This window comes from Cupressus sempervirens, chromosome 2 (genome assembly GCF_028749045.1).
Source record: "Cupressus sempervirens isolate cs-2001-9-10 chromosome 2, ASM2874904v1, whole genome shotgun sequence".
Lineage (NCBI taxonomy): Eukaryota > Viridiplantae > Streptophyta > Pinopsida > Cupressales > Cupressaceae > Cupressus > Cupressus sempervirens.
In genome coordinates this window covers 123,679,931-123,692,675 of record NC_143119.1, presented here as the reverse complement: position 1 = coordinate 123,692,675, position 12,745 = coordinate 123,679,931, and the positions used below count along the sequence as shown (strand labels likewise).

The window sequence follows — 12,745 nt, the reverse complement described above, 5'->3', positions numbered from 1 at the left end:
CTTGGAAGAGGCATTGTTTGTATGTTCTACATTGGCATCTCCTACATGGAAGATCCACCTTCACCCCTTGTCATGGGTTCAAGGTGAAACTCGTTTGTACCTTGGATGGGTGTCTCATGTTCTAATCATGTGATTGTGAACTGGTTTTGAATGTCACCCAATTGGCTATTGTTTCTCCTAGCTCGGTGCGTGGCCTCATTGAGTCCTAGGTTGGGAGGTGAGCTCTCCATGGTATGCCTTGTGTGTATTTGCAGATTCTCTGATGGATTCAAATAAGGGAGCAAACTTGGAATGGATTTGTTGATGCAGTTCTTGAGTCACCTTGTGTTGGAGACTTCTCCATTGTTCACCTTTTTTGTTGAAACTTGTATACTTGTATTTGAAGAAAGAATTGTACCTTATTGTGATCTAGGGACATATATTCAATATTGTATATTCCACTTTTAATAATAGGAAAAGAGATTGTTTATTGAACAAGTGCATAGGATTGTAATAAGATTCAGATTGTCTTACCTTCAATTCCTGCTTGAAATGCACCTAAATAGAGAAGAATCAAATGTTAATTCAATTCATAATTCATCCTTATGTAATCATGGATTCAATCAAGAATGAAAAAGAATTTGGATTATTGTAAAGTTACAGTATTTCATTGAGAAATCAAAATGAAAGATGTATAGATTTCCTTAATGTCCTTGATTAAATCCAATGGTCAAAATTGATATTTTTCTCTACAATTGCATCTAAATTTAATATAGTGGATTAAATGGTAAATCATCATATTAAAATCCTATTTGAATTAAATGTATTTTACCTATTAATTCATCCCTAAAACCTTTTAAAATACACCTAGTACCATTACTCTAAAAAAAGAAGAGGAAAAAAGAGTTTCAAAAATACTCATATAAGCATTTTCAAGTTTCACCAAAAATGCATTGGAAAAATAAATTTAAAAATGCATCTACAAGATGTTGGAAATTGTATGTATAAGCATTTTCAAGTTTCACCAAAAATGCATTGGAAAAAAAAAAAAAAAAATGCATCTACAAGATGTTGGAAATTGTATGGGAGGAAATTAAATTTCCCCCCATATAATATTCCACTTTTCAATAGTCAATATCATGTGTTTATAATGTCTACTTGCACATATATTCCCTTTTAATTCAATATTCAAACAAATGCCTTTATGGCACTGAAACCCAATATATATTTAAGAAATGCAATGTTGGAGGGGATGAGTGGGTCCCACACCACCCATCATCCTCAACTCCCCAAGGATCCATGCTGACTTTATAAACTGTAAGTGAAAAAAACAACTTGCAACTCACCTTTATTTCTCTTACCTTGTTCCCAATCCCCAACATATCCACCTTTCTCCCAAACTCAAACCAAGAAGATCATGCATTCTGCAAGGACATGGGATGCTGCCTCACATGACAGTCCTTGGGCAGCACCCAAAGGACTTTGGGGAGCGCTCTTTTGCATTGGGAAAGGTGGGCAAGCAGCCAAGTGGCCATAGGAGCTATGTGGGTTAGGATTTAGAGGGTAGTTAGGTTACTATTTGTGTTTATTAATATTGCTTAGAAATTTAATAATATGTCTTAGAGTTAGTGAATTTGATTTAATATTATATAGAAGTTTGCTTAGGTAAGGATTTTTGATTAATTAAATAAAGTTGTTTTAAATAACTAGCTAGGAAAAGGTTAATAGCATGTAAATATAAGGGGAACTAGGTTAGTTTAGGATTAAGTAAACATTGTTTAGTTTTTTTTATTTAGTGATTTGGTGGTGATATTAGAATGGTATTTTATGTTGTATTTGAAATTTAATTTGTTAAAGTTAATGGATAATTAAATGGCTCTTAGTTATAGAAGTGGTCATGGGTTAGAGTTGAATTAGTGTTAGGGAATGTAAATGAAATTGTGTTTTAAGTTTGTATAGTGTTGGATTATAGTTTGATGAACTTGATTTAGATATTTTAATGTTCTTAGGATGACATTTAAACAAATAATAATAATTAAACATAGGGGGCTTAAGTTAGTAATTTGATTAATAGAAGATGTTAATGATTGAAAGTGTTATAGAAAAAAGTTTACTAGATAACTTGATAAGACGAATCGGATTATGTTAGACAATAAATTGTATGTTGTAATTAGTTTAATGGTAAATATATAATGTTTAAATAAGTCCTAATAGGTTATGTTCTCAATTAGAACGAAGTATTATTAATTGATTGGTCAACCTCATAAGTGCAGAATTAGTCCTGCTAGGGGATTGACCTAGTAAAACGTAACAAGTGTTTGGTATCGAATAAAACCTAATGTAACTTATGTAATTGATCGAATCTAATGATGTGAAATGCAATATAGTTAAATAAGGTTGACTTAACCGTCAATTAGGGTTAAAACCCGAGTTAGTCAACGTTGAGGTGTTTTTCCGCCCTCATGTCGAAAAGTGAAGCATGTGAACCAAACTCTACTGAACTAAACCTATCTAACTCGAACTCAACTTAAGAACTTTGAAACCCTAAAATGCTTCTTGAATATGATGTCATACCTTAGTAAACATGAAACTATGGTTCAACCAATCGACTTAATCAACCTGAACTAAATGCTTCTTGAATATGATGTCATACTCTAGGACTAGAACTTGGCCTCAAACCCATGCAATATGTTTGGATACTGACTTTGCATCCTTATAAAATGTAATCGGAATTCAATTGTTGCCTAAACCTTGTAACTCAAAACCCAAAACTAATTTTATCTTGTCGTCATCTTTCCACAATGTATTCGAGGTTTGTATGTGTTAAACATAGTTGTTATTACCTATTTAACTTTTTAAAAAAAATTGTTGAGTTTTTGCCCAGATTTTTGGGCATGACATATTACCAAAATTGTTCTTCATCACTTATATGGACTGTGGAACATCATGGCTTGTTTTACATCTTTGCCTTTCACTTCTAGACTCCTATTTTTCTCATATGTATCATCTTAACCAAGTAAACAATCTATTGTGTGTCTCTATTAGTTCATGACAGGATTTACTTTTTTGGATATTTGCTCACCTACTAATAATTTCAAATCTTTGGGCTCCCTTCTTTGCTCCTATTAGACCTAGTGTTTGTACAAGATGTGCTCCAAATCCAACAGAAGAAACCACTCATCTGTTATTTTGCATGAGAAGTAAAATTACTAGTGAATGATTAACAAATATAGCATATATACAGGTGACATGAGCAGGGAAGTGGGTTAAGTCTGTGAAACACATATGTACCTTGGAGATGTTGGGCACCACCAAACAAAGCATTTACAAGTGATTACTCACCCTCTTCCCACTCATCCTCATCTGCATTAGATTTTTTTTGGTGAGCCAAGAACATGCTTCTTCCTTTTGCTGCTATTTTACATGCATAGCAAGACTAACTTCACCATTATTAATAATATTTGTTTTGAGTATGTGCAACGCCAACCTCAGCACAGACAGAATACTTATTTTCATTTTGTTTGGAAGAGGATGAGGTCATTCTTGTGAGATTGTAAATGTGTTTGATTGAACAATCAGTAAGCTAATATTCGCTCAGCTAATAACTTCGCTTTGGTTGGCCTTCAAACTCTATAGAAATGGAGAGTGATTACTCAAAGAAACTCACTTCTCAAATTCATATACAGTGTTTGATATCCTAATATGCCATTTAAAAATTTCTTGACAGTGTGGTATCTGACAGAAAGCAATCTTTGCAACAAACATTATACAAGATCTATGCAAAATCACGGGAGAATAGACAGTCACATTATACCCAATCAGAAGCACAACTATGGTCAGTATTTCTATTTGTCATTTAAAATCTTCACTATCAATTTTGCTGCCACCACACAGGTATTTATTCAGCTAAGTTATTTCCCAATTGCCAGAAAGATGTATGTCAGCATGAAACATACTTAATTTTGAGCTTGAACACTCACATAATAAGCCTATCAGCTAATCAACTAATATCAAATAAATAATATGTATATTATAAAAATAAAAAATTAAAACCAAAAGTAGATTAAGAGAAATAATATACAACTGTTTGCCATGTTTGGTTGAATAGCTTTGAGAAACTTATAAAATTAGTTTTTCAACGATTAGAGTTTCAATAACTAATGCCTCCATCTCAGAAATTTTGAGCCAGTCCAAATTATTTTATTTCATCAACTGCTTCAGAAAAATGGACTGACTCTTTATGAACTGCCACAAGTCAATTTCTCAAAGTTCATGGAAATATTATCAAAACAAACAAAAAACAAAAACTGTCAAAAACAGACAAGTTCACTACGAATTAATGGCAATCCCATCTAGTTTGCTTCTGGTTTACCTGGGACAAATCCACTGTCCTCTGCACTATCCCTGCTCATCCCCAAACGCATGCCAAACTGTACCAATATCCAGTTCAAACTAGACCCATCTCTGAGCATAGAACTTCACAAAACATACCCAGATCCAAGCACAGAACCTCACAAACTTGCAACAAATCTCAAAAATACCAAAGACTTGCCCATCAGATCATCCCAGGGTACTAAAACTACAATGGTTTTGAGGCCCTAAATGAAAAAATTGTATAGTAAACAAAAGAATAGATCCCTGACGATATCTTGTAAGGAATCCAAAAATGAAAAATGCCATCGGTTCTGCAAACTGAAAAGTTTCTTCTCTAAATATGGAGTACATCACATTAATTCTTGTGTATGGGAAAATGCTTAGTAACTGAAGCTTGAATTCACAGATTTTATTTCCAATCAAGTTCTCTGTGCTTCCATTATCTCACAAGATCTGTGCATCTACCGCCTAACAAGCCTATTGATCCATCAAATATGTTATGTCTGGATTTCCTTTACTGTTATCCAACCCCAATGGAGTTATGATCACAACTAAAAATCTCCCATATTGCTACCAAGGCTTTGTGGAGTATGTGATTCCATAGGACCAAAATTTATAGACCCTGAGCTTTAATACCTTGTGAGAGTTGAGTGCAATATTCCATGAGCGACATAAATAAAATATCCACAACATTCAAGACTTCATATATAGACACAGATATTGGAGTATATTCTACTCAGAAGTCCCTGAGCCCAATCTACTCAATATTAGAATGTGATTATAGCTGTGCAAATCCTCTTATCTATGCACCTGCTCTCAATAATGTGTAGACTCTAAATTTACATGACCACTTGAAAGTCTACTACACTGACATACACTCTAATCAATAAAGAAAATATCCACCACCACGTAAGAGGGATATATTTGCTTTTAATAATTGTTCTTGATAATCGAGGCAGTAATGCAATTCTCTTATTTTTAGTATTGAGGTTCATCAGTGGAAATTAGAACTTTGAGGCAAACCTCTGACAGTTTGATTTTGATCACTGCAAGATTGCCTGATCCAAGCAAAACCATGTCTCCATGATGCAACTGCCGCATGCTTTGCCTGACAAACAGTTGTGCATTTTCTTTTCTTTATTTTAATTTTTTGGTAATTGTTCATAGTCTATTTCTGGACAATGGTCTTGGCTCTCACATTGTAAATTTGACCCATATATGCATTTGAACCCAATCAGTTCCTGCAATAAAATAATGATTCAAAACATAATAGCCACAATAGAGACACAAAATATGGTAATTGATCGAGTGCTCAAATACCATTTGCTTATCTTCATTTGAGCTGGAGAATATGACTCTTGTTTCCCATAACACCGGAGCTATAATATTAGCAATCTCAAAACACATCTTCAAGGTACAAATAAATAACTTACTGTGAAATATGCTGGAATTTTTGGCATTACAATCTTGAACTGTTCTGGTGGATGCCCCTGCAATTATCAAAAGTTCCCAACACCAATGACAGACAAATTAGCAATGGCTTCCATTCTCAAAAAAGAGTACTTTAAGTTTATATCATGTGAATATCAAAACCATGTAATGTTAAGAAGCTCATCAATCGTATTCATATATAATTGGCAATTGCAAGTAAATCAATCAGCTCAAACTCAAGCAAATAATATATCAAATGCAAATAAATGCTCATAATTGTAGGGCACACAATATACTTGGGGAGGGGGCCGGGGGAAGTATGCAACTTTTCAACTTAGTTCAACTATAATGAATATCTCTAAGCCTGAGCCTTAGGACCTTAATGCACCTCTAACAAATTTCATAAGAGATAACCCTTAAGCAACAAACAAACATGCATAAGCACACAAGAACATCAAATTACATGGAAACTGGAAACCCAAGACAGGAAAAACCAGTGAGAATTAGCTGCTTGGATCTACTGTCCAAATCCAGCCTCAAAAAAGAAAATGAATAGGTTACAAGCATTAAGTAGGCACCAACCAACTGGAGATGCCAATTCCACGTTGCAAATGTGAGCACCACCCCACTGATTACATCAACTAACTGCCCCAATCTGAGCAACAACTCAAAAACCATAACTTTAATCTCGAGAATAATAATGAAATGTGGACCTTCAGATACATTGATCGAACTCAGAACATCACTTTTCACTTCATCTATTATTCTGAAGGTGGTGCTCTTACACCAATACCCTTCATACAACATCATTCATCAATTTGCACAATATGAGCTTGCTCAAAAGTACTTACAATCATACACAGTACACACGCACTTATGTCCAAAAACGTCCTAGCGCCCCTTATATATACATTAAAATTACAATTACAAGCAAAGGTCAGCCAAAACTAATGATTACTGCATCTACAAACCAATCTCCAACATAAGTCCTAAATCAAATTGTAGTGAACCAGGTCCAATAGCCCACATGTTTTTCTACAAGATGAAACATGTTGTGTGGGTCCCAATGTAGCCTTAACTAGTCCCAATGGTCATCCTTGTGAAATCTCCAAAAAATACACACCTTACAACACATCTTGAATTAGGCCGTATCAAACATGAAATAGGTCTGGCCTAAGAATTTAACATGATTACACACAAGGAAACATGCCATGCACATCCTATCTGGGGTCAATATGATCTAAAGAAAAATCTACTCTTGATTTCTGGCAATGTATACACTAAAAACCTGCTGCATCATTATGGAACACAAACACGGTCTATCATTAAACAGGTAAAGCAACCATTATGTTCCACTACACCAAAATTCCACAAACAATAGATATTGATAAAACATGGGTATGCATATTCTAAATTCAAATAGCAAGACATCATTCCAGAACATTAATGAATGTGGAGCAAACAGGGTTTCTGAAGCAAATTCACTGTCTGGATAACTAACTTACTTTCGGATGCAGAATTCCAGATCACTTTCATCAGCTTGAATAGATTCACCATGATATTAAAGAGATGTCTCAGCCAATTTCATAATCATATCAATCAATGGTACTGCCGCAACTCAGAATGTGGATCTGACACTGACATGACTAGTAATTCACCTTCCTCTAGATGTTGTATCATGTTGATACTCCTTGAAACTTTTGCAGTCATCACATCTCTGACATCAAGTGAGAACATATGTTCAGCAATAGAAACTCTGGTGAAATCTTCTTGTTCCAAATGAATTGGATCAAACTACCCTTTCCAAGGATTTCCTCACTCTAGATCAGTATACCCTTCCTAAGTCTTCCTAGCTCAAACGCAAAATGTTAGAAGGAATGAACTCAAGAAATTTGAGAGAATTAAATTGCACATATTTCATTGATTGTGTAATGTTCCCACGTACGTTGAATCTGAATAAACGAACACTATAACACTATGGACCAACAAAGTGGTGTACGGATGGGTAAAACTTGATATCCTGACTGTGTGAGGCCGTATGGTGATGTACTTGGAGGCTGTAATGCATTACTGGCTGTACGTTGGTGTAGGAGGGGCCGTATGGACAAGAGAGGGCAACTGATGGTCATACAGATGGCAAGATGAGTCGTACAGTGAAGAATTTTTTAAAGGGTACAAACCAAGGGGCCGTACGGAGATTGTTATATGCCATACGGCAGTCAAGATGACCATACGGAGGTGAGAGAGAGAAATGTGTATGGTGTGAGGTTGATATGGCCGTATGGTAGGCCATACGTAGGCTAGTGGAGGACAAGAAGAATGTATGGAGGTGTGGTTGGAGGATGAAGTTTGTACGGCTATGGAAGAAGCAATTACAGAGAAGGACAAGAGTGATACAAATGGTTATCTGAGCCCTACTATGAGAATGTTCACAAACACATAGATTTATATAGAATCCTGATACCAAATAATGACAACTCAAATATAAATCATTCCTTCAAGAAATATAAATGCCGAAAGATGGTGCTCCAACTTGCCAGATCCAAGCGAAGTGCTACAAGCGACGAATTAGCATGAGGGTTGAATCCCACCGAAACCGGAAGAACCAAATAGGGAAGATCTTTCACTTCTGAAATGGCAAACAATAGGGAATCCCAACTGGAATTCACAGTCAAAGAAATAATCCAGATTGCATACCTAAAGACTACCTCTAAGCCGTACTTAAATACCCATCGGGGAAAACTTTCCGAGGGTGTACAAAGACAGCTGATAGCAACACAAACTATGGAAACAAAAATAAGAATGGGTTCGAGATACATAAAATCAATCAGCCCATTACAATAGTTTGATAAATGATTTATTTTATAATTGGAACATTACAATCCTCCCGTCCCAAATTTTGCTTGTCCTCAAGCAAATGTAATGCCGAGTGCTGGAGAATGTGCTCACCTTCCCACGTCATGTCGTCCAATGGCAAGTGTTTCCAACGCACTAGATATTCCTTCACCATGCGATTCCGCAGAGTCTTCTCACGTACTTCGATGATCTTGGTTGGTTCCAATATGAGCTTTCTTTCTTCATTGACCGGTGGACCGTGACGTTTTGCCCTACAACCTTCTTCAAGCATGAAACATGGAAAATGTTATGAATACGACTTCCCTCCGGAAGTTCCAATTCATACGTGACTTCACCAACACGACGAACTACATGATAAGGGCCATAGAATCGTGGCTTCAATTTTTCTTTTCCCTTTTCGTTCAATGAAGATTGTCAGTATGGCTAGAGCTAGAGATAGACCAAATCTCCTACTTTGAAACTCTCCTCCATTCCATGTCTGTCGGCGTACATCTTTTGTTGATTTTGTGCCTATTGTAGGTTTTCCAACAAGCATCTCAGTATGTCCTGTCCCTCCTAAAGCCAGTCCCTCACCTTTGGTGCGCGGCTGTCACCCAAAACTATGTCGATGAAGGAGAGGGATTCGTACCTGTACAGAGCTTTGAATGTTGTCATTCCGATGGACATGTGGTACATGGTATTGTAGCGATATTCCCCTAGATGTAACCATTTGACCCATGATCATTGTTGTGCCGAGATGTAGTTCTAAAGGTAACCTTTGAGCCATTTGTCCACAATCTCCATTTGTCTGTCTATTTGTGGGTGGTAACTAGTACTTGGCGATAATTTTGTCCCTGCCATCTGAAACAATTCTATCAAGAAGATACTGATGAATCACCCATCCCGATCACTAATGATGTTTCGAGGTAACCCATGCAGACGGAAGACTTCTCTAAAGAACAGATCGGCAACTTGTGCAGCCTGAAGGTCGGAGGGGATGGCGAAGAAATGTGCATACTTTGTCAATCTGTCAACCACCACGAAAATGCAATCCTTACTGTTCACCTTGGGAAGCCCTGTTATGAAATCCATCGATATACTTTCCCACTTATGTTCTAGAATTGGCAGAGGTTGTAGCAACTTGGTAGGTAGAGTATGTTCGGACTTGTTCTGCTGGCAGACCGAACACTCTCTTACATACTGCAACACATCCCCTTCGAGTCCTTTCTACGAAAACCTCTCCCGGAGACTTCTGTAAGTTTTGAAGAAACTCGGGTGTCTTGCCAAGGGTGAGTCATGTACTTCCTTCAAGATTTTTTGCTTCAATTTGGATTCCCACACCAAAAATATTCGATTCTTATAGTAGATGATGTCATCCACCACTCTATACCGATCATCCTGAGTGTTGCCATCCATTAGTTCACAAGCAAATGTGTTTTTGGAGTATTCTACCAACAAATATGCCTTCCAGTCAGCTGAAATCTGGTTTAGTGAGCAGATAGCAGGTTTCTTCGACAAGGCATCTGCAACCACATTGTTCTTCCCTTTCACATATTCAATGTCAAAATCAAAAGCCCGAACCTTGCTTACCCATTTTTGTTGCCTTTCATTCAAGTTCCTTTGCTCCAAAAAATATCTCAAACTGTTGTGATCCATACGGACGACAAACTTGGCACCCACTAGATACTGCCGAAACTTGGTTAGTGCATGTACGATAGACAACATTTCTTTGTCGTAGATGGAATATAAGCGTTCCGCTTGTGTAAGCTTCCTGCTCTCATAAGCTATGGGGTGTTTATCCTGCATCAGTACCACGCCAATACCTTCTCCAAACATGTCACACTCCAAAATGAATGGTTGGGTGAAATCAGGCAATACAAGTGCTCATTGCCTTTTTCAGTTTATCAAAAGTAATCCGTGCCTTTTCGTTCCATTGGAAAGACCCCTTTCTTGTCAGATCCGTTAAGGGTGCGCTAAGTTGAGAGAATCCTCTAACGAACCTCCGGTAATAACTACATAGTCCGAAAAATCCTCGCAAATCCATGAGTGATTTTGGGGGAGGCCAATCAAGGATAGCTTGAATCTTCTCCTGATGAACTTGGACTCCATATTTACTGACAACGTGCCCTAGGTACAATATTTTTGCCATACCAAATTCACACTTGGATTGCTTAGCGAACAAAGACTGCTCCTCCATGATACATAGGACTTCATTCAGATGCTTCAAGTGCTCCTCCCATGTCATACTATAAATAAGATCATCAAAAAATACCAATAAGTACTTACGTAATTGCTTGTTGAAGATGCGATTCATGCATGATTGGAATGTACCAAGTGCATTTGTCAATCCGAATGGCATGACCAGAAACTCATAATGTCTGTAGTGACAATGGAAGGTCGTCTTCTCTACATCTTCCTCCCTCATGCGGATCTGATGGTATCTGGAACAGAGATCTATTTTTGAAAAATAGACCGTGCCATGTAATTCATCCAACAACTCATCTATCCTTGGAATGGGATATCTATTCTTTATTGTCTTCTTGTTCAACACACGATAGTCCACACACATGCACATTGTCCCATCCTTTTTTCTGACTAATACCACAGATTACGCGAAAGGGCTAGAACTAGGACGAATCCATCCTTTCTCTAGTAATTCTTGAATCATCTTTTCGATCTCATCTTTGAATTTCTTAGGATGGCGATACGATTTGGTTATGACCAGCTTGGTTCTTGCTTCCAACTCAATAGTATGTTCAAACCCTCGATGAGGCAGTATGCTAGGAGGAATGTCTATGAAAACTTTATCATGTTTACTCAAAATATCCTGGAGTTCATCATCTTGTGGAGGTGTTCGTTGTCCTTTTATAGGTTCTGCCGAGATAAAACAGTCTGCCGCCCACACAACGTCATCACGCCGAAAAATTGCCTCCATCTGACATGCAAAAATTTTCTTTGAACCTTTATTTTCCATTCCGCGGAGGACAACCTTCTTCCCATCAACAAGAGTGAAGTCCATCCATTTGAAGCTTTGAGTGTATTCACCAAGTGTCTCCATCCACTGTATGCCTAGAATAACCTCCATGTCATCAAAGTCTACTATGAAGAAATCCTCAGTCACTGTGTGATTCACCATTGTGATACTTAGCTGAGGAACAAGGTGCGTGCAAGGTAGAAGAGTCCCTCCGGCAACTTTGACCTTAAAGCATGCGTGCGTCTCCGTAGGTAGATATCTTCGCTTCACCAAAGATGAGTTAATGAAGTTTAGAGTGGCTCCGCTATCAAGCATCACCATACCCCTTTGTCCTTGAAGGAATCCCTGTACACGAAAAACTATGCACCTTGGGCTACCGACTAAGGCAATAGTCCCTCCGCGTCGTACCAAAGCTGCAATTCTCTCCATTCGGTTTAAACTAACCATGTTGGTGTCATTGTGAGGTCGATTGTCTTTAGCCGACATTTCTTCCTGTTCATCCTCATCGTCGGATACAACCTCAATGTAATGGATCTTCCCTTTTCTGAGGCATTTGTGGCCAGGCTCCCAAGGTCCCTTGCAATTGAAACACAATTTCTTCCTCTGGAGTTCCTGTCTGGTAGCTTCGTCCAACGATGGCTTCCTGGGTGGAGGTTTGTCCCTTGAAAACGCCGGCAGTTTGGAATGTGAGTAACTTCGAGAGGATGACGCCGATGACGATGCCATACTCCGTGCTTTATTGATTGCCTCCGACAAGGTGGCAAGATTGAAACCCTTTACCCAACCTTTCAGAGGTTCTGTCAGTCTGTCCATGAAGAGCACTACCTGTCTTCTTTTGGAAATATTCGTGACCAAAACAAAGAATTTCTAAAATTCCGCAATGAACTAATCAATCGATCTAGTTTGTCTTAGTTGTGCCAAATTTTTGAAATTGAGTTCCGGATCTTTACCATCAAATCACTCTATCAATCTCTCTGTAAATTTCGCATAAGTATTTATTTGATCATGCCCTAAAGTGATGGTGTCGTGATGCCACCATTCATGTGCAACTCCCTCCAAGTGCAGCATTGCAAATTTGATTGCTTCTTTTGGCATAGGATTTCACTGGAAATAAGTATTGGCCTTCATTACTCACGCTTGCGTAGATATGGA

General features: G+C 37.6%; 1 protein-coding gene across 7 annotated transcripts in view; it reads right to left on the bottom strand.

Annotated features, from left to right (window-relative positions):
* The window catches only part of SOS4 (pfkB-like carbohydrate kinase family protein), a 106,680-nt gene that overhangs the window by 23,370 nt on the left and 70,565 nt on the right, over positions 1-12,745 (bottom strand). For 4 of the 7 annotated variants that reach the window (XM_089812886.1, XM_089812881.1, XM_089812883.1 and 1 more), the window contains exon 10: positions 5,787-5,843. In XM_089812886.1, the coding sequence (XP_089669012.1) occupies positions 5,787-5,843 (57 nt within the window). Of the gene's footprint in view, positions 1-513; positions 538-5,786; positions 5,844-12,745 lie in introns of all 7 variants that reach the window. The other 3 variants (XM_089812880.1, XM_089812882.1, XM_089812884.1) reach the window with 1 other exon arrangement.